A 25,415-nucleotide genomic window follows, 5' to 3' on the forward strand; every position below is an offset into this window, starting at 1 on the left:
AATACAACAAGATTCGTACGGTGCATCCGATGCTCCCTACATCTGTAGTTGTAAGGGATGAATGTCGTCTCGGCAGAAATACTTTCACCCGCTGGATCACGTCACGGAAATGTTTCCTTTCCAGGCGGGGGGGGGGGGGCAGACGTGCATTGTCATTCAGAGATGCGATAACACACCACCGAACGCGTTTCAAAATGAACCCCCAGAAAAAAGCTCATTTTCATGTTATTTTGGTTTCGTCACTGATTTTCCTTTCCCACACTTCAGCTAATCAAATTTTCTCACCTGCGGAAGGCAAAATGGCATGGGACAAGTAAGAAACTGCAACATCTGTTGTAATTGTCTGTTCTTGTGTTGTTGTAAATTGCCGTGTGACCTATCCACCGGCGACTATACCTACAAGTATGGGTAAACAGTATTGTAAATACACTAAAATAAAATTCACTTCTACTTCTTCTACTTTTTTCTTCTACTTCTTCTACATCTATGTTTTCTACTTCTTCACCGCCTCGTGTGTCGGTGACCTTCTGTATTCCTACCCACTGCTGGGATTTGGGAATATACACGCCTTCGATTCTGAATGTATTTTGTTCTGCACCAAAATCTCTGGTCCAACGAAGTCGCGTTTGATCAAATCATTGCCACTCGCAGACGCCGCCACTCGCATCGCCACGGCACTCGCAGACGCCAAATTGTTCATATCTTCCATTCCATTTAGTAATAACTCTGGATATAAACGTGATATCGAATATGTCATCATGTAATTACGTAGTCTGTATATCCATGCTTAAAAGCTATGAGTCCGCAGCCCATACCTGTTTCCCATGCTACAGCCTGCGAAGTAACTGCGTTTGGTCAAATCGTTCATTTGCAAGCGACCAAAGAACAAACTGGAGACAAGATCACACACAAGTGGCTCTGTTGTTGTGTCGTGTTTGTTCTATGGTCGCTTGTGGATTTACACCAACCTGCCCTATCTATATACTTCATTGGCTGTCACATGAGGAAGCACAAGCCTGGAAACATAGAGAGAATTAACGACCAGTCCCATTATTCTGAAGCAAGCATTATCGTACTACAATACTCGAAACTAACAGTGGTATCCACTGTCTAGGAGGTGGCGAGTGCACAGAACAGTAGGCATAGTTGTGGTCTTTAGGGCTTCGTACGTCATGTCAGTTAGAAATGCGAGCTTCACAGGTGCTGTCGCTTCCCATATAAGGAACGTGGCACCTACGATGAAGTCGTCGTCTGCGAACTGCCGAGAGCGTACGGTAGGAAAGCCCGTAGGTTACAATGGTTCATTCGTGCCTAAATAAATATAAAGGCGGGGATTATATGACCACGAGTGGTATTTAACCGTTTGTCACTTAAAGGACACAACGCCGCGCAAGAACCAAGTAATGGATATGTTTTCGTGCTCACCTGCATCTAGACCCCTAGACACATTATTCAGCCATTTCTTCAAGTAGCGTCCGACCGATACTCGTGAAAGGAAATTACTCGGGCGCAATGCCCCTTCTTTCACTTGCAAAGAGGGACGGTGCAGTACACCATAACATAGGAATGAAGACACAGTGAAGTCTGGCTTGAGAAATTGACCAGGGCAAGTACACTCCACCATGCGAAACCACGCCGTCGACATGTGTTCCGTTGTCTGCTCAGGGGCCAGTACGGAGCGCCCCAAACACGCAGCGGCCACTCGGCAAAACAATTTCAGCGGCGCTGGAGAGGAGCGCGAGTGGTAGGGTCGTGTCAGTATATAGTAGGTCGTGTTTGGGGTTGCTGAGTTCGCGGGCCTGTTGAAAATGTACATGAAGACGACGAGGTGGTAATCGACATGGTGAGGCGCGTGGGACAACTTGTGTTTTCTTTTTTGACTTGTACCTAGCTTTGCTCATGTACGGACGTACGTATGAGTTTAGTAAAATCTTTCTGGGAGTTCATCGCTGTTAGCTTTTCTCCTCCTGTTGGGCTGGCCTAGGTCTGGCAGTTGCTCCATTGTCGGTTCAAAGTTTACCGTACAACATTTGGTGCCGAAACCCGGGAGCAAGACGGCAGCTGCAACGACGTTCGAACCCTTCGCCATGCCTAACAGCAACGTTCCAGAGAAGCTTCAGGCCAAGCGGACAGCGAGAAGAACGCAAGCAACGAAGATTATTAACGAAGCTTCAGGACCAGAGTGCCACAGCAAAGAATATCACAGCCCTACTGGAGAAGCTCACGACATGCAGCAAGCAGCTTTACGTTTTGGATCAGGAAGTGGAGGACGGCATCGCTCCTGAAGCGTTCAGAAGTGACTCTGTTCTGCAGTATGAAGAAATGATAACAGAGTGCATCGCAAGGCTACTACTCACCTTCGAACGACTGCCACCGACTACATCGACGCCTACGCTAGCAGTCACAACTACAAGTACTCCGACGCCACAGATCTCTGACCGTAGTACCGGAGTCAGGCTGCAACGCCTTCAACTGAGGAAGTTCCGCGGAGATTTTACAGAATGGCAGCCGTTCTGGGATCAGTTCAAGGCCAACGTGCACGACAACAGGAATTTAACCAAGTCGGATAAATTCCATTACCTTCGATCGTTGCTGCTCGGAACAGCGGAGGCAGCCATATCAGGACTGCAGACGACCGAAGCGGCGTACGACGACGCTATCGCTTTGCTCACTCAACGATTCGGAGACCGCGGAAGGCTTGAGGAACAGTACCTCGGGAAGCTTAGAACGATTCCACATGTTAAGTCTTCAACGGACACGTGCGGTTTGCGAAAACTCCACGACTACGTGCAGACGAACATAAGCGGTTTACGCTCTTTAGGAATACCAACAGTGACCTACTCTTCGATGATGACGCAAATCCTACTGGCCGCAATACCGTTCGACATAGTGCTCGAGTACCATCGTTTGAACCTCCGGAGCATACAGAGAGACGCCGCAACACCAGCAGAACACGAAGTCGCCACGTTACAAGATGAAGGCGCTGCCTCCACAGCTTCCGCAGAACTGAACAAGGTGTTGGCTTTCCTGAAGGCGGAAGTTGAAAGCAGAGAAAGGAGTGGACTTTGCGACCGCCAGGATCAGAAACCGTCCGGCCAACGGAAGACGGGAGCAAAAGGTCATGCCAGTGCACCCTCGGCTTTCGCGTTGCACAACCAAACTGTCCCGACGAACTGCCTTTTTTGCAAGGCGAAGTCTCACGCCACTGAGAACTGCAACGCGGACATGTCGCAGGAAGACAAAAAGGAGACGTTGGCCAAGTACAGGCGCTGTTTTCGGTGCACGAAGGCGTTCCACAATTCAAAGGAATGCCGTTACAAGGGAAGGTGCTCAAAATGAGGAAGACACGGTGCCACAATGTGCGACCCCAACTGGACGGCCGCGCACGCGAAGGAAACTCAAGACAAAAACGCCATCGAAACGACAGAAACTTCAGTCCTGATGTCTTCCGCGACCAGTATGAGCACTGTGCTCCTCCAAACGTTTCGTGCCTGGACTGTGTCGGGTACCAGGTGCCAGTATATCAGAGGAATAGTTGACAGTGGAAGTTCACGAACGTTTATCCGGTAAGATCTAGCAAGGGAGCTCGGTTTGAAGGAGGTAGCCCAAGTTTGGATCGGAATTAACACGTTCGCCTCAGACTCGGAGTGTCGGCCCGCAAAACGAAGCGTTGTGGAAGTGACTGTGCGAAGCCAGTACACCCACGAAGACGTCAAGCTAGCAGCCATCGTCATACTAGTGACATGCAGAGATATCCAGGAATCGCCGGTGGACAACGAACACGTACTTGCACTTCAGCACTGTGGTGAACTAATCGCCGATGTTGTGGCTTTTCCTGGTATGCGGCAAGTAAATGGCATCAGTCTGCTTATTGGACCCGATCAAGTTTTGAAGCTGATCTCCGGCGAAATTCGCCGCTACGGGAAGCAGGAAGAGCTCGTTGCCATCGGAACGATATTGGGATGGACGTTCCAAGGCCCAAGCAAAGTGAAAGCTCTCGTCGCGCAACAAGCAGACAACCTCATAGGCGTGCTGAGAACAAACGTGAAGTGCGTGCTCCTGCAAGATAGAGAAATAAGGCAGATGTGGGAAATCGAAAATACAGGCATCAACGAAGGCGCCCCACCGACGGCATTGACGAGTAACGTGCTAGCAGAGTTCCAGCGCACTGTAAAGATGGCAAACGACAGTTATGAGATGCGCCTCCCATGGAAGAACGTCGACGTCCCACTGCACGATAACCGTGCTGTCGCAGAAAGGAGACTGAATCGATTGGTGAAACGGCTCGCCGTGAACGACGCCTTGGTAAGAGAATACGCCAAGAACATTCGCGCGTATTTGTTGAACGACCACGCCGAACCAGTACCTATCTTAGAGGCAAAGACACCGGAACGCATCTACTACATGCCTCATCGTGAGGTCATCCGTCTACGACTACGAAAATGCGGGTCGTGTTCGATGCTTCATCGCATTCTGGCAACTGTACATCGCTCAACGATCACTTGGAAAAAGGGCCGAAGGTTCAACCTGACTTGTTAGATACGCTACTCCGTTTCAGAACGCATCCGATTGGAATCACTGCAGACATCGAAAAAGCGTTTCTGCAAATCAGTGTGGACGAACGCGACAGAGATGCGTTACGTTTTTTGTGGTTTGATCAGGTGCCACTTCGACAAACCATTACATACAGCGCCAAAATGGTTGAATGGCGCATGCGGCGGGTGCCTTTTGGGACATCGGCCAGTCCGTTCCTGCTAGCAGCGACTCTGGAGCATCATTTTCGTAAAGTCACCGGCGACTTAATGGACACTGCAGACGTCTTGGCGTCTTCATTTTACGTGGACGACTTGCTGACTGGAGCACAAGACTTGGAGTCAGCAGTGAAGCTTTACAACGACGCCAACGAGGTCATGGAAACGGCCCACATGCGTCTGCGGAAATGGACGTCCAACTGTTCAGCGCTTGAAGGCGTTTTCAGACATGAAGAGGAGAGCAGTACGAACAACAATCCAGTTACAAAAGTGATTGGATTTGTTTGGGACAAAAGGAACGACACACTTGCGTGCAGCTTGGACTCAATTGTTAAATCGGTGCATCATGTTGCAGGCACCAAGCGAAACGTACTCCAAGCATCGGCTAGGATTTACGACCCTCTTGGCTTTCTACACCCTTTCACGGTTCGAGCAAGAATGATTTTTCAGGCCTTGTGGGTTGAGGAGGTTGGCTGGGATGCGGAGATGCCGAGAGACAAGCAGGACCAATGGAGTCAATGGTGCAGGGAGCTACCGGAACTGGCTGAGGCCATCGTGGATCGCTGCATGTTCCCCAGTGGTTGCAGAAACCCTCAACTCCATATCTTCTGCGACGCCAGCCCGAAGGGTTACGGTGCTGTAGTGTACCTCCGAGGGCAGAACGAAGACGGATCGACGACTGCTACAATTGTTCTCTCGAAGTCACGAGTAGCACTGCTTAAGCAGCTGACTCTGCCACGTCTAGAGCTGATGGCGGCGTTAATCGGCTCAAGAATGATGCACTACTTGAAAATAATTTTCACCGGGATTGAATTTGAGTCCTTTATGTGGTCCGACTCGATGATTGCCCTCTGGTGGATCACAAGACCGCCTACCGAATGGAAACAGTTCGTAAGCAACCGTGTCAACGAAATTCAACAAAAGACTGATCGACGGAGATGGAAGCATTGTCCTGGAACAGTGAACCTCGCAGATTATCTAACCAGAGGTGTAACGGCAGAAACACTAATTCGCAGCAACGTCTGGTGGCACGGACCCGATTGGTTACTCCTCGAGCCATCAAGCTGGCCAGACGACGACCTCGAGTGGGACACCAGAGCAGATGACGAAAGGAACCGGAAAGCAAACGTCTTACACACTTCGGTTTCGTCAGGTCCACCGCCAATTGATACAGCCAAGTACAGCACTTATCAACGACTGATAAGAGTTACTGCGTGGATCCTTCGTTTTCTGAACAACATGCGGAAGCCGGAAAACCGACAATCCGGTTGTTTGGTTGATGAAGAAATGAAAAGAGCGGAGAAATTATGGGTGCAGCAGGCCCAAGCGGAACACAATGCGGAAGAAATTGCTCAGCTTCAGACGGATCAGACGGTAGCACCGGAATCCAAACTCGCCGTGCTGCGACCCTATCTCGATGACAGCGGGATTATTCGTTTGCAGACACGGCTAGAGTACGGTTGAGAAGCAGAGGACGTGAAGTGCCGCGTCATTCTTCCACGCGAACATCACTTCACGAAGTTGGTCGTCGATCAAGGTCACAGGAGGACCCTGCATGGTGGACTACAGGATACATTAAACGACATACGAGAGCGCTGGTGGATTCAACAGGGCAGACAAATAACAAAGAAAATTATATTTCGATGTGCCACCTGCTCACGTCATCGCCTGCAGGCGGCTTCAGCTCCGACCGCCCCATTGCCACCTGAGAGGATTGTTCGAAACCAACCGTTCGAGGTAGTGGGAGTGGATTTCGCGGGCCCAGTAATGGTGCGCTCCGGAAGTTGAACATCGAAGTCGTACATTGCTCTTTTTACGAGCGCTACCACGCGGGCCGTGCACCTGGCACTTGTCTCGGATCTCACTGCGAGGTCATTTCTTTTGGCGTTCCGTCGTTTTATCGCCCGTCGAGGACTTCCCACTACTGTGTACTCGGACAACGCAATCACCTTCAAAAAAACGTCCCGTGAGATTCAAAAGCTCCAAAGCAACGTCCGGAAAAGTGAAGTGCAGGACTATTTCGCCAATAATAGAATAAAGTGGAGGTTCATAGCCGAGAAGGCAGCGTGGTGGGGTGGATGGTGGGAGAGATTGGTCCGCACCATGAAGCAATCTCTCCGAAAAGTCCTTGGGCGACAATCCTTAACGTTCGAGGAAATGATGACCGTCTTACAAGACGCCGAGGCTTCGATAAATTCAAGACCTCTCACATATTTACATGCATCGCCGGGTGAACCAGCTGCATTGACGCCTGCTCATCTGTTGATTGGCCGACGATTGGTCGCACTTCCAAACGGTCAAGATCAAGCACCGCCGCGGTCGACAGTGACAGATCTTTTCCGCCGACGGCGATATCGGCAGAGAGTATCAGACCATTTCTGGAAACGATGGCGCATGGAATATCTTCTTCACCTGAGGTCCGCCACATCTCAAAGCCGGTGGGGTACCACACATTGAAGCAGGGAGACCTGGCTCTTCTTCGCGAGGAAAGGACACCACGTAACCTGTGGAAGACTGTGCGAATAGTGACCCTCCACAAAGGGCGAGACGACAGGGTGCGAGCTTGTACCATCAAGTTGCCAACTGGGAACATCACAAGGCGGCCAGTGCAGCTACTGTATCCCCTGGAGACTTTGGAGGAATGACTGCAGTCATTCGGCGGGGGAGGATGTTGAAAATGTACATGAAGACGACGAGGTGGTAATCGACATGGTGATGCGCGTGGGACAACTTGGGTTTTCTTCTTTGACTTGTACCTAGCTTTGCTCATATACGGACGTACGTATGAGTTTAGTAAAAGCTTTCTGGGAGTTCATCGCTGTTAGCTTTTCTCCTCCTGTTGGGCTGGCCTAGGTCTGGCAGTTGCTCCATTGCCGGTTCAAAGTTTACCGTACAACAGGCCTGCTTTTCGAAAATAATGTGGGCAAGTGACTAGGGTAAGTGTCTACCTGCTACGCTTTACAGAATTTTTATCACTTTGGTCACAACTTTAGTCGCCACTACATGTCAAGCTTTTTCATGCAGTTCATAGTAATTTGCAACCACGCGAAATGTACTTGATGTGCTTGATATTTGCATTTAAAAAGTATTAGGCTTCCCATTTCTTTCCATCCAGCTATGCAAGGCGTGCCCTTCAGTGTATAAAGCAACGAACCCTATTTCGCTAAACTGTTATACCCCTGTCACACGGCAAATTGAATGTCATTCCCAGCGAATGACATTCGCAGTGAATGTCATTCGTTTCGTGTCACACGACGAAAGCGAATGCCAATCAATGCGAATGATATTCGCCCAGCGAATGAGTTCGAGGAACGCATTCGCTTTTCCCTCTCGCACCGAATGCGTATCCTGGTCAGCAGAGGCGTAGCAAAAACAACAACGATAATCCGTAAGGAGAAACTAAACACGAATGAAAAGTTGTGTTCCAATATTGTATCAGGTACTTAATAACTTTTGACGTGGAGGAATGAAGTTTAACGCTGTTTTTTTAAAGGACTACTCTCGTTCCTAGTCTACTCCCACGCACTCCCACGCCGCCCGCGCCATCATTGACACTGATTGACAGACATATCGGACGCGTCGTGTTCCGTGAGACTGCGGAAAGACTTTTGAATCGTAATGGAAGGAGACCCTCGGACAGCTGCACAGTGTGCACCGATAGAAAAAGAAAGAGCACAGTGGACCGACAATGAAACTTTCGCTGTCATACGTTTGTGGGAGGACCACTTGAACGATTTGCGTCGTGCAAAGCGAAACTTCAAGGTGTATGGGCAGATCACGGAGAAGCTTTCTGCCCAAGGAATTGTGAAATCGGTGAAAGAAGTGAAAACTAAAATTGAAAACCTGGGGAACCGTTATAGGTGAGCAACCCATTGTTTCACACACGTCTTCTTTGTAGTACATATTTGAGGGTTTCGAGCTGCTTGGTGAAGCTTTCCGTAGAGCTCACTGTTGTTGTTTGTACTAGTCCTGAACTGATAAAGGACAGGTCTGCTTGAGCATGTGACAGTCATAGCATGTTTGACACTGCGACGTTCACGTGCGCGAGCAGAAGCAGGTAAACGATCTATTGCGTTATTAGGGTGGGCGTCCTTTTGTGGTCACTCATTCAGTGTGGTGTTTTAAGTAACGTTGTAATGTGTAACAACGGCACAGGGGTTTCGTTGGGAAAATCCTAATGTCTGCATATAGCTGTCCATAATTGGAAGATGGTTGCATGAAAGTTTGCATGACAGGGAGCACATGAGTGACGTGACCAATACTCAAGAACCAGTATCCTCTAAACGCTGCTTGTTTTTCAGGAACCAAAACCGAAAAAAAACCACAGGGTCTGGAGGAATTCGGTGGAAATTTTATTGGGATATCCATCGTTTCCTAGGGTCCCTACCCATGAATGACACCAGCCTGATGGACGAGTCTGCCTGTGGAGACCACACCTCCGTTGAGCAGGTGCAGTGGTGTCACCATTTTGTGCTTTCACTTTTCACCATATGCAGCCTAATTTCTCGCATATGATGCACTTGTTGGTACACGTTGAACACTCTGCTTTCAGATAATCAATGGCATGCAGCATGGACATGGTGAAACCCATGTAGAAGAGCAGGCATTCCACGAATTTGATGCAACGCTGGAATCAGAACAGTCAGAGATGCACATGTTAAGTGCTAGAAGTGACACGAACAGCCCAGTGCCGTCGACATCTTCATGTGAAAGTTCAGAAACCAACCAGCGAAGGGTGCAAAAAGAGAAACCGAAACAAGCGACACAGCGGACACTACTTGCACAACTGCTTGATGAGCAGCGTCAGCTACGTTGCGAGCTAAAAGAAGCGCGCAAGGAGGAAATGGACTTGAGACGGAGAGAAATTGAGGTCATGGAGGACGCTACAAGAACAGAAAAAGTCTTAGTGCAAGCCCTTGTACAATTCCTAGAAAAATAAATTGCATTAACCTTGTGAAGGGTACGGTCACATGAACTCTCCCAGTGCGACTGTGCCACTGAAATTGAACCTCTGTATGCAATAAGGGGATAAGTCGAAAAATCTCAAGCCGAGAAAAGGGGCCAGATCTGATTGTCCCTCCTGTAGCGGGCCAATAAATTCCAACACGGTTCTAAATTTTGGCAGGTACATACCGGTATGAAGATATCATTGAAGACGGAATAGTAAAATGGGGATAAGTCGACTTATCCCCTTATTTCATAGAGGGGTTCAATTGCACGCAGATCAGTGATTCACAGATGTCGGTTGCAATTTCTACCCCACCCCTTGGGAAATGCTAATCAGGCGGCTAAAAAATTTGATGGACCTCTGTGGATGCACTATTCTTCCTGCAGCTCCAGTGGCATGGCTGCACCCTTCATAGAATTATAGACCACACTACAGCCCTTTTTCTTTATTTGGCCTCCACTGTACATTTGTCTCTAGGCATGCTTATCGACAGTAATTAAAAGACACATGGACAGTCAGCCACAGGAAGTTCTGCCCACTTTCACGAAGTCTGCTGACGCCGCTTCCAGAAATACTGTGTGAGGGCACGTCTCACTTCCTGTCCTCCATGATGACACATATCTGTGCTGTGACGTGGTTGTTCGTAGAGAGCATCATATTCATGTGCATCTCGTTCCCACTGGTGCTCCACATTATCGTTGAATGCTTCGCAGATGTTGTGAAGTATGCACGACGTCCTCACCGCTTGTTTCGCATTGGGCAAGGTGCATTCTAGTCTCTTCATGATAAACCTGAAGCGAGCCTTCAGCCTTCCAAAAGCGTTTTCGACTATTCGTCTTGTTTTCGACAAGTTATAGTTGAAAAGTGCCTCTGGAGTTTCACTCACAGCGTTTGCGTATGGCTTCATTAGGCTCGGGGAGAGAGGGAATGCTTGATCGCACAGAATGATTGGCGATACAGGGACATCCTCGATCACTGACACTGGTGTCTGGAAATGTGCACTGTTCACCAACTCACACAGCTTTGAACGTCCATACACGTGGGCATCGTGGCACCTTCCGGGGCTTCCAACATTTATATAGCGGAACCGGTACCGATGATCCACTAAGGCCAGGAGTATCACACTGTACCTGTGCAGTAGAAGTTTAGTGGGTAAGTACGCAATGTGCACAAATAACTAAATTAAATGAGAAGTAATCCGAAAGACAAGACCGGCTAGTAATTTGTCCGTTTTTTTCCCCTGAGTTTTACATTAGTACATGTACGTTTGTGAGGAGTTCCTTTATGTAAACACAAGCGCTGCAAAGAACTTACCACCCTTTATAGTTATAGTAGTCGACAGCGTTGTTCTTTGGTGGCGAGACAGCAAAGTGACAGCCGTCCAAGGCGCCGACTCCCTGTGGGAAGCCACTCACTGCGTAGAACTCTCGCATGTGTTCCCCCATCTCGCCAGGACTAACCATTCGCAGCCACTCGTCTTCGAGCTCCTGGATGACAGCCTTCGCAAACTGTCTGTAGACTACGTTCACAGTAGACCTACCAACCCCAAACAAATGCGCAATAGTTCTGTCCTCAGCTGTGGAGCACAACCGATAAAGGCCGATGGCCACCCTCTTTTCAACAGAAATTGGTTGCCTCATGTTGGTCGTCTGATGCTCTAGAACGTGCCTGCATGACTCCACTAAGTAACGGAACGTAACAGGGCACACTCGAAGTGCCTGTTTGAAGTGGAACTCGCCCAAATGGGGGAGAGTATCTTCAAACCATCGCTCGTTGCGCTGAAAGGCCCATCGTTCACGTTGAACTCCACCTAGCAACACAGCAGTCATTGCGATGGCATTGGCATGCAAGCGTAGTTCAATACTTCGAACAGCCCTTGTCCGCTCACGTATGGCAAGTCGCAGTCGTCTGTGCTGAGCATGTCGCTTCAAATGCAAGCACAACAGTGTGGCAATAACACGGTTCAACTGTACATTGTCACTGTCAGCCAGCGGCACTACGTCTTCAGCGCGCGCCGCCATGTTGCCGAATATGGTCTAGATGGGTACTTGTCTTGGCTTGTAACACTTAGTCAACTGAGCGTCGCCTGAAACCACGGCCTGAAACGCAATGATTTTGTGAAATAACCTAATGTTTCACGGGTTTAGAGGAAAAGAAATAAAAATATAAGGAATGTTCCTGTATATTACATCATATGTTCGGCCTTGGTGTCTTGATCATCGACAGTGACATCATTTGCGAATGACATTCTTTTTCTTCGTGTAGCTCCATGCAATACAAACGAATGACATTCACTGCGAATGTCATTCGCTGGGAATGACATTCAATTTGCCGTGTGACAGGGGTATTAGTCGCTAAACTGTGGCATCTGTTCTAAAACGAGGTGCGAAATACAAGGGCAATCCTAAAAAGAGATCCCGGGCAATCGCTCACTGCAATCGCTCATTGCCAGGCAATCTGCTCATCGCCCAGGGGCTCTACGCGAACAAGTGCTCATCAACCGTTCTCACTTTGTCATATTTCGTGACATATGTAGCGGGGCAATTATTTCCATAAATATATTCCGTTATTGGAAATAACTTACGCTTGAGGAGGTTGCTCCCTGAAGCCCCTTTCAATTCGAATAACTTTATTCTGAGATGATGAATGGGGAGTTTCCGTATAGCTCTCATACCTTAAGTGCAAATACTATACGCTTAGTGCAAGTGACGGTAATAATCTGTTAGCGAGTTTTAGCAAAACGTACACGTATCATTAGGACGTTTCCGAAAGCATGAGAAGCAAAACAACCTTGGAGTGGCTGACATCACGTTACTGATATTTGATTGACTGACAGCTATACGGCGTCGGAATCGGAGCCCCCCACATGATTCTCTGAGACTCCCTGTTGTTTATCACGTTATTGATTGATTGGTTGATAAAAGAAAACAATGGAGATTTTATGTTTGTTTCGATACGTATCATGTATACTTCAACGAACTTTGAGAACTGAGAGGCTTATCTGCTTATTTCATAGCTTATTTATAAACGAAGTGGAAATTCTCTGTGTGGTTCAGTCTGAGAAAGGGCTTACCTCGGAACAAGGTGAACCAGGTTCCCTTTGCAAAACATGCTGCTCGAAATAAACGTGTTTTGGCCCCCCGTTTAAAAATAAGCTGATTAAATTAAACAGTCACGCGCGGGAAAATGTCAACACCGGATATAGACTAACCTGAACAAAAAAATAAAAAATAAAAATCAAACACCGAACTTACACTAACCTAATAACAAACTAACCAATATGCTGTTCCGACATATCCGAAAAGCTCATTGCCATATAAGAGCATTTATATCAAAATGTCGCCAAAACTGACTGGATTCCACGGAAGTCTGAGATCCAAACGTGCAGAAACCGCGAGGAAGACTTCACTAGGAAATAAAAATTTCTGGGTGGGCTGTAGAGTATTTTATAATGAGGTGAGCAATTCTCCGGCTTCAGCGCTTGAACTGGCGAGCAAATGTCCAGCGAGCAAGTGTCCGCTCCCCCGAAGAAAGAAGCTACGCATATTTGCCTATTTTTCTTTCTTTTTTTCTGTTTGCAATTCTTTCTTTTTGTTTTTTTCTTTTTCTGTATGTCAACATACGCAGCCTCGGAGTGTACGGGACCATCTCCCCCTTCACTAAGGGACGCTTGCACGGGACAATTTTCTGCGGGACTGTTTTTCCGGGAAAATAGTCGACATCAGCCGTCCTGGGTGCGAAGGGGGCGATTGCCCGACCGTCCCCCCATAAACCGGCCTGTGCACCGAGGGGGGATATGAAAAGACGGCCGCGAATCCCGCGCAACGCCCCAAAGTTGTGCATTTTCGCATTTTTTTTAGCACAGAAAAGCGCTGCGGTTTCAATTCTAGCGGACGAGACTCCTCACGGTTGAGGCATACAACTTTGCAATTCCGTGGTCAACCTATTTTCGCTAATTATAAAGATTAATTATGAGAGTTAATTAACGGCTGCACTAATCACTGATACACCACCACCTTTGAGTAGGCCCAATCTCAGATAAATAGGCTCAACAACTTTTCCGAAAGATTATGGTCAGCATTACGAGACGCACCCTGTATACAAGCCGTTTTTTTAGCCTTTCCATAATTTTTACGAAGAAGCTACGAGAGCAACATAGATGTCGTTTTTGCAGTTGAGTTCTACGGCCAGGCGGACATCCCCTCGGAGGAAGTGCGCAACTACAAGATGCCTAATTACCTCAAATTCATTAATTAACTTGTTAATTAGGGGACTTGGAGAAAAAGCTAGCTAGAAGATTGAGAGACTATCCTAGCTGCAAGCCATTTCGCGTTTAACGATTTAAGTTGATATCCTAATGAGCCGAAACCGAGACCGCGACGACCGGGAACGCAGTAGGTACAGCGCTGTTTTCCCGTCAGAGGGCCACATGACTTGGAGCGATGAAGATGATTGGAGTTCGTGTCGCTCAGCTGGCCAGATAAACCGCTTTCCGGTACAAATAAGCCTCCGTCGGCGAGAGCGCTACGCTCCTCAGACGCGCTTTTTCGGTTTCGGCTCATTTGCATACCGAAATTCAACGACGGATATTTCACGGCACGCGCTCTTTTCATGATTTTCAAAAGATACAGCGGGTTTCAACGAGGATTTTCTCGCGTTCGCCCCAAATTCCGTAATAAAGAGTGAATTCAACGCTCGCAATCTTGCAAGGAGCTCTGCGCATCACCACTACATATAAGCGCTTATCGTATCGGTGAAGGGCAAGAGCCGTATCGAGCAGGATGAAAGGAGTGATACGGCAAGCGACTGCGAACGCAAGAAGGAAGAAAAGAAAGCATAAAGAAAACAAAATAAAGATCGTGAAACATATCGCACTAAGGGTTTGCCTGAATCGCGTATGACGTTTTTCTGTAACACTGAGGGTGGAGACATCGACATCACTCGCACTCTTTTTCTGATCACTAGCGGTTTGCATCAGATGGCGGAGATGAAATTGTTTGTTCTATAGCGCGCGCTGCGATTACCTTTTTGCTTCATCAGTGGTTCGAGCAGATCATGTGGAGATCATGCTTTAATATCGCAATTGCAATGTGCTCCCTAAGTCAATAATTAAAATGTCTCCGTTAATTAGTCCCCTAATTGAAAAAAAAGTACGGTTTTCTAGTAGCGGTCCGTCGAGTAATTCAATGACAAAAGTACAAGCGTCCTGAAGCGACTCTCCTTTTATGAAAATTTGTTGCATTATCATCTCCCTATTAAATAAACTATAGTGTTCCTATTATTATTTGTGCATGAGGGGCTAACTGAACCTGAATTACCCGAGCCGCACAAGGTTTAAAATCGGCCGTCCCTCAGCGACCGAGAGGGAGCTCCAGTGATTGCGTTAGTTTTGTCAGTAAATAGAAGCTCCCGAAGTTATACATGAAAAGTTTCAAGACGAGCACCGACGCGTCATTCAGACGCGCAGACATTCACGAAGATTCAACTCATTCTTACCTCCGTGAGCTGTTGAAAAAGGTCGTCTTGCTGAGCATTGCCCATGCGGTATTTGTTCAGGTAAGACTACAAAGAGACCACAACAACACTGACATTGCAACAGCTATCGAAACTTTGGTCCATGAGTGTCACGTACAACTCTAAACACTGTCACGATTAATCGTATCGCATTAAAGAGACGGTCACCTGGATTCCCTGCAGAAACACCTTCGGGGTGAGAAAGTAGGACATCATTCTTACTAAAGAGGGACCCTGAAAACACAAAAGATGAAACCGCAATGAAGCTTCCCAAATGGACGATTATCGCAGGCGCACAATTTGATGCATGGGGGATGACTGCCGCGTCAGGATGCTCACCTTGTTGTACACAATCCTATCAAACAGCGCGTCCAGCTCAGTAGAGATATTCCCGGTGATGGACAACGGATGTCCGTTGCTATTGTACTCCACTTTCATGATGGGATACATGTCCGTTACGGTGAACTGCTGCATCTGCAAGACAACGAGAACCAAGTGGCGAGCTTTAGTGGATCGGAAGGTGTTCACGACAACGGTTGTTGTTGTTATTTTTTGTTTATTTCACAAAGAATTCATATAATGAGCAAGGGAGACCCTGTAGCAAAGCTAGTTAAGGGACCTTCCTGTTTGCGACTTGTGTTATTCCCTGCACCCAGAAACACTAGTAGACAATGTTGAGGACTGTATTCTCGAAAACGGAGTTGCGCGACTCCAGAATGAATGTGGTCCACCCTCACCGTACAAGCAGCTTGACCGTACGTGTCAATCTTTATCGAAGCTCTCTCTCCTTGTTCTGTTCAGCGGAGGTGTGTAATGTCAAAGGGCATGTGTGTGTATAGGGTCATGTGTGGCTCCTGTGTGAAGTGAAATCTGCCTACTATAATGTCGGCCACGTGATCATCCGTCTCCTAGAGGTCCCTATCAAGAACGTACTGACGACCATAGTCCATCGTAGATATGCACAGCATGCAAAAATTGTGTCTGGTTCAATAATAAAAGCCAATACATGCATTTGACTAAAGAGGTACACTCTCAGAAAAAAAGGTGTATGGCGGACACCCTTGGGGGTGCTCAGGCTCGTCGCATATTTGACTCCCTTTGAGGTGTTTGTGATACTCCCCTCCTTAGGGTGTCCATGTGACACCCCTCATGAGGGTGCTTACGTGACACCCTTCAGACGTTCCCTTGACACCCCTTTGAGGTGTTCACGTGACACCCCTTGGGGTGTTCTATGAGCGCTCACTTGAGGTGTTGCCTAAACACCCTTTTACAATATTGGTTAGTTAAGTGGTGGTGTTTATGCAACATCGAATGACACACTGCGATAACAGTAGCCATTTATTCAAGCAATACTGCACCAAAATATTAATGTACAAACTAATGACGAATAAGCAACCTGAAACAAGGTATCACATAGCATGGTATGTTCCATACAGACAAAGCAACAATAATGCACTGGTACTATTGTTATGCTGTAAGGCAAAAAAAATTAAAAAATTAATGATATTAAAGGACCAAAAGGGTAAATGAAATATTTCGGTCCCACACAAAGAAGGAGTAAGCCTGGCACATCTCGGCTTCCAGCTATGCAACTGGTCTTTCTCAGATCTGCTATTCATTGCATGCAGCATTTCATGCACACAGAATGAACAGTCTCCTTGCGATCCCACAAATGGACTTTCCAATACATAAGAAATTGCCTTCATGTAGACAGAGGTCCCTTAGTTATTCTCAACAAGTCAGATAAGAAAGCCAGCGGCCCTATTCTCGTCGAAATAAAGTGAGGTTAACCAATGGTCCGGCGAAAGCAGTCTTTTGTGACACTTGTTCACTGCATGCTCACCATTTCCTCAAAAATGAGATAAGGTAGGACACCACTCAACATCCCTCTTGATTACAGCTGCCAATGTTCAGGCTGCATAATGTACGCTGTTACTTTGTTTCACGGCTCAGCACAGAATTAAGCGCCTCACTCTATTTTGATGAGGAGAAAAATAGTCAAACAACAATACACAATAAGCTGATAAACGCCAGTTATATATCCACAAAATGTGGCTGCTTTTGCAAAGTAATAATTGATGAAAGTCATCTGTGCAGCAGGTATTCTAGGACAGTTAGCTTTACAATTATGAACTTCTATGGGTGATTTCATGCCGAATCAGGCAGGGTGGTCCGGTCGACCTCGCCAATTTTTTGCTTTCAAACATATATTAAAGCCTTCTCCCTAGAAGGCATATTGGCGCTGAAAGTACTTGAAAATAATTGTTTGTTATTTTCTAATGAACTATCATTCAGATGTGGGCATTTCGACCATTCCGCTTCCTGTTAAGTTTGACGCCACGTGTCTTCGTAACTATTTGACATATTCAGCTGATTTGTTTTTCAAGTATTGTCATGGGTGGATAGCACTGCATCCTAAGTTCTGTAGATTCTAAGTTTGCCTTTGCAGTGATAAAAAAATTGGAAAGTTGCCTCATTTGTAAAATATGGCAGGTTTTGGAAACCTCACTAGTCGTCTCCCAATTTTGATTGCGGAAAGTAATCTACATAATTGTGTTAATCTCGAAATGGCCTTTCTTCTCATAGCAAGTGCATTATATTGTGATTTGGAGCAACGCACCATAGTCTTTTTCTGAGGGGTGTCTACCGAAAATGCGTAAATTTGACGGCTTGCATGCCATATATTCCCACTCGTGACACTGTTCATTTTATTCTTCATGATGACTCAAAACAGCACATTAAAAAATTTGCTTCAGAGGCGGGCGAAGTTACGTTCATAACGCAACGTCATTCGCAATGTAACTTCGAACATCCCTGAAGCAAATTTTTTTATGTGTCGTTTTGAGTCGTCATGAAGAACGTTTGTGAGCAATATGAATGATGTAACAAGTGGGAATATACTGGATGCACGTTGTCGAATTTACGCACTTTCTGTCGACACCCCTCACAGAAAGACTGTTGGGTACGTTGCCCCAAATCACAATACGATGCACGTGCTATGAGAAGAAAGGGCATTTCGAGATGAACACAATTATGTAGATTACTTTCAAGTACCGCAACTGGGAGGCGACTAGTGAGGTTTCTAAAACCTACCATATTTTACAAATGAGGCAACTTTGTGATTTTTTATTTTCTTAAAGGCAAACCCTAGAATCTTCAGAACTTAGGATGCAATGCTACCCACACCTGACAATATGTGGAAAAAAATTCAGCTGAATATGGTGAATAGTTATGAAGATACGTGGCGTCAAATTTCGTAGCAAGCGCAGTGATTGAAATGCCCCCACCCCTGTCCCCCACTCCTTCCTGCTGTCCCCTCTGCATCTGTCCACGTCTGTACATTGCTCATAGCCACAGTTGCTTCGTGGCACTAACACGGAATTGAAAACATGCTCACATTCGAATGAGAATTAATTTAAAAAAAAACACCAGTTATTTTTAAGTAATGTCAGTGCCAATATGCCTCCTAGGGACAAGGCTTTGGACAAGGCAAAATTGGAGAGGTCGACCGGACCAACCTGCCTGATACAGTGTGAAATCACCCCTCTAAGAATTAACAAATACATGCAAATAAACTGCACAGTGCCTAGATTTTGCCAAGTGCTCAATATGACACCACAACAATCCCTTTTACGCAGCACCTATCCTCTCCCCCATGTGTGTTTGCACATAAGTTCACTTAAGACCTCAGGGCAGCAATGGCCTGGGAGCATAGCACACCCATACGCGGATTATTCACACCGATGAACGTCTCTAGGAGTGATAGTGTCCGTACTGCATCAGGCGCATATTTTATGTTGAAGGCCCAGTATGCAGCCATGAGGATACACACCGCGCTTGTCATGTCCAGAGCATCAATCTTTAGGCACTCCACATGGACGTATACACACTCACTGGTGAAGACATCTTCTCCGCTGTACACCACCATTGGGTGGATGATGTCTTCCTCGTTCTCCTGGAAAATTACAATAAAACACATTAGGGCTTAAAAAAACATACTGAAGAAAAAAAAAAAAAATGAATTGTATTTCTTTTTTGTAATCAGAGTGCTTCACAGAAAGAAGGCCAATCCCAACAACAAAAGGAAACGTGAGGCTGTCTTGGTGGTGTTCATGCTGCAAACAGGTGCTACATTCTATGTAGCACATGTTTGTAACTTTGTAACTCCAGTAGCAGGAGAGTATAGCCCATTTTTCTTTCATTGCTTTTTGTGAAGCACCCTGCATTAGAAGAAATGAATAATAACAAGCAACCAAAATACTTAATGCAAGTGTTGGGAAAAAAAGCACATTATTGTTCTATCAATGAAGTGTAAGCAATAAGGTGAGCATGAGTGACAAAACTGGGTACCAATCAGAGAGCAAATGGAGATGATTGACTGAGCAATGGCACTCCTGGTGTTAAAATTGTGGCTAGGAGAGAAGGCGTGTGAATAAGACTGAGGAGGAATGAAAGTGTCAACCAGCAAACCATAAACACACCTAACTGCAACAGGAAGCTTTTCCATGTACCCATTAAATTTATAGAGCAAGCTTACCAGTTTCTTGAAAAGTACTCCAGCCTTTTCCCGAACAAGCAGTGGCAGGAAGTGAAGTACACCGACAGCTAGGACGTCTGGGATGGAAAGTGGAAGGTCAATTCAACAGGTAGAGTACTTCCCCAATATATCACATGCTGCAATTCGACATTACAAAAGTGTAGGAAATCACACCTTCAATGACACTAACTTTGTTCACATCTCTGTGTGAAAGCCAAGAATGTCATTTATGCCAGTCAACTGATCTGTTTCAAAACGTCATGAACCCTTACACTTTTTTGTCTCCTCTTTCTCGGCATCGAGCACTTTCCAGAACTCTGTGACTGGATGCTTCCCAGGACCCTTTCGTGAAGCCAAATTTAGCACTTTCTCTCCATACTTGTTCACAAATCCCAAGATGCCACTGTCGCAATCAATTCCAGTGTGTCTTCTAAACTCATGTGATATCTGCATATCAATAAAGATGATGAAATGATAAATAAATAAATATAGCAAGGACAGAGAATTAACATGACAGAGTTATTTATGACGAGTTAAAATTTAAGCATTGGTGATAACAATTTGTGGCTTTATGCGATGCACAAACACGACTGTGTTTAGATGCAGTTGATTCACCACTCACCTGGTCATCATTTCGAAGAGCTGGGTACTTTTGAAGGATCTCTGCCACAAAGGGCTTTTCACGGTACATCCAGGATTTCCTTGCATGAAATGTTCTGTCCATAGACAGATCCACTTTCTCCATGTCTGGGAAAGGCTTTTTCATCTCCTTGGTCAATATTGCAAGATGAGCAGCAATTGTCTCTTCGTCTTCACCATCGCCAGTTTCAGTTACCTGCTGTTATACACCTTGTTAAAGCAGTGGCAGTTAGGAGGCAGAAACTCTCACAACAAAGAAGTAAGCCACAGAAACGAAATGGTAAAAATAATTTGTGGCTTTACGTCGCGATTCAACTATGGTCATGAGCAACGCCACAGTGGTCGGTCTGTGGCATTCATAAAGAAGCGATAAACGGAACATCAATGAAATGCACCGGTGGAAAGGTACCAGTGGCGGGAATTGAACACTGAGCATTTCATTGATGATCTGATTGCTTTGGGCAGATGAGCAACAATTGTCAGCAATTGAGCAGCGTTGTTAAGGCTCTGTGTTGAGTAGTCCTTTGTGTTCTTCACCTCTGCTATGTTACGATAAAAGGAAGCCAGAGGTGGTACGTAACAGGTACCAAAAAGACAGATCCTTGTTATCGCTTTCTTTGCGAAGTGCTCTGCGGTATATTCGTAAAAAAATGTACATTGAACTGCATACATGCAGAAGAAGAATGCACATATCAGAGGATGGAAATAAAATACTTCCCAACGACTCAGATACATGGAACAGCTATAAAGCAATAGAAGCTCACAGTTTCGAACAGATGGCCAAGCATTTAATATCTTGTAGAAAGAAGCAAGCAAACCTCCTCACTTTGAACAGTGGAACAACTTAGCATTCTGCACAGGAGACTTCCTTGTTTCTTTACAAGATAATGATTGACACTGTCACCTTCTCCAGGCTATCGCCTTTATTTTTCGTTGTTCCACTTATCCGAGTCACAAGAGCTACTTTTTGTTATACGGCTCTATGCAAATAGGTAGTCGTGAGTGACAAAAGACAAATACACAGACAGGACTAATAATAGATCTCTGCAAGGCTTTCAAAAGAAGAACATTACGTTAGTTGCTCCATGACATGGTGCTGAAGACGGTGCTGGTGTTGGTGAGGGCACTGAAGCCTTTTTCTTTGCCTTTTCACGAGCTTCATCAATTAAAGCAGTTCCAGATGGAAGACGTCTTCTTACATTCTTTGCTTTGAACCGTAGTGACATCACCCATGTCCCCTGAGAAAAGCACCTTTCAATGCTGGGCCGCACGTAGGAATGTCTGCATGTTAAATGACCTGCAATGTATTACATGCTTACATATCCAGTTGTTGTGGTGTCCCTGAGTTTCGGGTAACGAGAGACAAGCTGCTGAGCACACACGGAATACAGCTTCCCTGGGTACCTGCAGAAAGGCACGAAGTCACAAATGTTGCACAGAGATTTAAACGATGTCAACTTCTATGTGGTTACATACAAAGTATATTTCGTAAGATCGTAATAAAGCCAGTTGACGATGTCTGACTTCTGGGTAAACGACAATGAGCCGTCTTTGATGGTTGCGATTTCTGCCCGGATATGGTGCGGTACGACAGGAAAGCGATACTCGTTGGCAGAAATGTTGAGAGCTGAGGACAGCGCTGACATCCCAACTGTGCTGCAAGGTTCACAGGAACCATGATAAACAACACACACGTTTATTTCATTTACTCTGCGATATGTGAGAAATTCACCTGCAGGACGTGCCTGGATCTTGTTCTGCCGCGAGACCTTGGTCATTTTCAATTCTTTAAGAGAAGCATGAAAAAAAACTAACTTTGGAGAACTACTCAGCTGAGAGAGACAACATAGGTTTCTGCATATCAAGTAACTGGACTTACGAAGGCGAAGTGCTTTTACTAGTGCAGGTCGATAGTGATGAGCCTAGAACAAGTCTCAGCCTCGTCGCTTCTAGCACGTCAGACTCCTCGAAGTCAATGAAATCGTTGACTGTAGCATCAAAAACCTGCGAAAATGATTATATGAGGAGAACTTTACTTGCGCGATGCTTTGAAAGTATTGCTTGCAACTTGCCTGTACAATAAGGTCACGATTCATAAGTTCTTTGAATGGGGATCCCAACAGCGCATTCTTTATGTCATCCAGCATTCGTTTTCCTCCCACAACGATCTTTTTCCGCGAAGCTCCGTGCTCCACGACACACACAAGATCGCTACTGTCAGACATGCCCTGATTTGCACTACAAGAATTGGAATAAAAGTCAAAATCAATTGCCAGCATGGCGAATTGATGTTGTTCGATGAAGACATGTATTCGTGCTTCGGGTGCAGATGTGGACAATGACACGCCTTTTTAAGCATTCTACAGGGTGTCAACAATAAAAGCACCCTGGAACTACTGTTAAACAACGGCGTTGAGGCATTTTTAACGGTTGGCAGCCTGCATATATGCACTGTAACAGAAAGCGAAACCACGTGCAAAGCTAAAAGGTATTTTTACCTGAAATAACGGCGAGCCAGGCTTCGTTTCTTCTGCGACGTTCTACATCATGACCGCGTTCACAATCACACCACTCGAGGCAAACAAACAGCACCAAGTGCAAAGGAATAACCGCTTCAGGCGTCAGACGCAACCACTGCACCTCACCTATGTGTAACTATCTTGCGCGCCAAACGCAGAGAGAATTGGCTTGGCTTGACTTGGCCGGAATTGCTTACGACTGTCATTGGATTCGAAAAAAATGCACGATATACAGCACGGTGCAGAAGCTTCCGTATCATTCAACAACAAATAAAAAACAGATAGAAACACATTACAAAACGGTAAAAAGCTGTTCTGCAATGAGCCTTTGTAAAGTTGCTTCGATCATTCACTCGTCTGCTCACCTCAGCCCCTTGAGCCGTAAACAGAAATGGCTGCGCCTGGCAATGTGTTCCGGTGTCCAAAGTGCCCTTTTTTCGCAAGTTCGCGGCAACGTGTGGCTACCCACTTAGCAAACATTCACAGTGGTGAATCCAACTTTAATATCCTGTGCGATATCGACGGCTGTAACAAAACGTATTCACACATTCATTCATACAGGAAGCACCTCTACAGCACACATATCAAACCATCAGAAGATGCATCTCCCACCAACGAACCACGGTTTAGTGGTGTTTCCGGGGGTGATGATGGTGTAAACGACGCAATGGATATTGATACTGACAACGCCACTGGTGACGAACAGTCGACACAAGCAGCATCGGCAAACGGGTTCTTCGATTTTGTCCACGATGCAACGAAAGCGGTTTGTGGCCTCTTTTTCCGGCTCACGCAAGAGCACAAAGTGCCAGAGTCGGCGTGTGAGGCGGCGTTTTGTGATTTGGAAACTGTGATGAGTTCAGTGGTGGAGCAACTTTTCGAAGTAATACGCCAAGAAATCGGTGAGCAAATTCTCAGCACAAAGGAGAGCTTGCGAGAACTGCTGCGATGCGACTTTCTGAAACAGATTTTTGTCCCAGTTCAGTCTGCATACCAGCGCGACATGTTTGCTAAACGATACCTTCGTTACATTAAGCCTCAGCAATGTCAGTATGCAAATGATCAGAACGAGTCCTTCCAGTACGTGCCGATACCGACAGTTCTGAAGAATGTCCTGGAAACTGCACCGATCGCCGAGTCCCTTTTGGAAACGAAGTCTCAGTGTGACCCTGACACTATTTCTAGTTTCCGTGATGGCACATCGCACAAAACAACAAAAAGAACACAGGAACCTTCAAGCACCGTTTACATCACCCTGTATTCGGATGAGCTCGAAGTTGCCAATCCTATCGGACCAAAGCGGGGCGTCCACAAGCTTCTTGTGATTTATTTTGGTTTCTTGGACCTCCACCCACGATTTCGATCTCAGATAAGGCATATCCACCTGGCTGTTATAGCAAAGTATCCAGACACGAAGGGTCGTCTCAACGTTGTTCTTCAGCCACTGATCAAAGATTTGAACATGCTTGCAACAGAGGGCATCGATATCACTTCAGCTGCTGGGACCAGGAAGATCTTCGTGGAGGTGGTTGCGTTTTGCGGTGACAACCTCTCCATGCACTCATTAGGAGGCTTTACGTGCAGCTTCAGCAGCGGGAGGGTTTGTCGATTTTGTTTGGCAAAGTCAAGTGAATTACGTCGGCTGACAAGTGAATCTCAGTGTATAGTGCGCGATGCTCAAAACCACAGTGCACAGCTCGAGGCTGTACATATAAATCCTGACCTCTGCTCTGTGTATGGTGTTCGTGAAATGTCTCCATTACTGAAACTTGATTCATTTGACGTGACACGTCAACTGCCCCCTGACGTTATGCATGATATGTTTGAAGGCACATTTGTGTTTGTTATACATAACACACTGCGAGGTCTTGTTCAAGATGGTGTTTTAACTGTCGATGACATCACTCGTGTCGATATGTTTCCTTATGGTGCCAACGACATCAAGAATAAGCCTGAAAAGATGAGTGCAGCATTTCTAGCAGATGGTAAAAGCATCCGGGGAACTGCTTCACAAAAGTGGTGTCTCTTCCGCTTCATACCACTCATTTTTGGCCCGCTAGTTCCTGAAGGAAATGAGAAGTGGGAGTTGTTCCTTACTTTTAGGGAACTGGCCGACATCATCCTTGCTGAAAAGATACCGCCTGAGGGGACACAATATCTTGAAAGTAACATTGCAGAATTTCTTTCAATGTTCATGGAGATGTACCCGACTGTGCGCATCCCTCCAAAGCTTCACTACATGATCCATTACCCCCGTATCATTAGAGAGCTTGGACCGCTCAGGCAATACTGGTGCCTCCGTTTTGAAGCAAAGCACCAGTTTCTGAAGAACCACGCCACGAGGGTACATAATTTCCGGAACATTCCCTACACACTTGCCAGGAAACACCAGCTGTTGCAAAGCTATCAATTAAGCACCAACTTCATGGACAGAAGCTGCACGACAACAAACCTGAGGCCTGCCGATTTGTCGTCCGCACACCCATGCACGCATCACCTTTTCTGTA

The 25,415-nt window shown here is 46.2% G+C and overlaps 2 protein-coding genes across 4 annotated transcripts in view; both read right to left on the reverse strand.

Moving 5' to 3' along the window:
* Positions 1-25,415, reverse strand: part of LOC135388567 (aminopeptidase N-like) — a 300,033-nt gene that overhangs the window by 76,004 nt on the left and 198,614 nt on the right. The window contains exons 9-11 of the mRNA XM_064618186.1: positions 15,553-15,687; positions 15,382-15,447; positions 15,196-15,261 (exon numbers count right to left, since the gene is read on the reverse strand). Coding sequence (XP_064474256.1) covers positions 15,196-15,261; positions 15,382-15,447; positions 15,553-15,687 — 267 coding nt within the window. The remainder of the gene's footprint in view (positions 1-15,195; positions 15,262-15,381; positions 15,448-15,552; positions 15,688-25,415) is intronic.
* On the reverse strand, positions 18,179-24,184 carry LOC135388568 (uncharacterized). 3 transcript variants are annotated; one of them, XM_064618190.1, is made up of 11 exons: positions 22,888-24,184; positions 22,462-22,627; positions 22,269-22,393; positions 22,122-22,175; positions 21,866-22,045; positions 21,709-21,793; positions 21,463-21,627; positions 20,373-20,588; positions 20,023-20,197; positions 19,751-19,827; positions 18,179-19,168 (listed from the first exon to the last, which is right to left on the reverse strand). In XM_064618190.1, exons 2-11 carry the CDS (start codon positions 22,612-22,614, stop codon positions 18,893-18,895), a joined length of 1,506 nt encoding a protein of 501 aa, XP_064474260.1. In that variant the 5' UTR covers positions 22,615-22,627; positions 22,888-24,184; the 3' UTR covers positions 18,179-18,892. The 3 variants fall into 3 exon arrangements, with proteins under 3 accessions (XP_064474260.1, XP_064474259.1, XP_064474258.1); XM_064618189.1 differs by lacking the exon at positions 22,888-24,184 and having other exon boundaries at positions 20,373-20,585; positions 22,462-22,881; XM_064618188.1 differs by lacking the exon at positions 22,888-24,184 and having other exon boundaries at positions 22,462-22,881.

Source organism: Ornithodoros turicata, chromosome 3 (genome assembly GCF_037126465.1).
Source record: "Ornithodoros turicata isolate Travis chromosome 3, ASM3712646v1, whole genome shotgun sequence".
Lineage (NCBI taxonomy): Eukaryota > Metazoa > Arthropoda > Arachnida > Ixodida > Argasidae > Ornithodoros > Ornithodoros turicata.

Excerpts from the sequence above, each read along its gene's own strand:
- LOC135388568 (XM_064618188.1), bottom strand. The coding sequence starts at position 22,668 with ATGCTGGCAATTGATTTTGACTTTTATTCCAATTCTTGTAGTGCAAAT. Across the intron at positions 22,394-22,461 it reads ATCGTGACCTTATTGTACAG|GTTTTTGATGCTACAGTCAA; the intron begins GCAAGTTGCAAG and ends TCATTTTCGCAG. Across the intron at positions 20,198-20,372 it reads CTCTTCGAAATGATGACCAG|ATATCACATGAGTTTAGAAG; the intron begins GTGAGTGGTGAA and ends ATTGATATGCAG.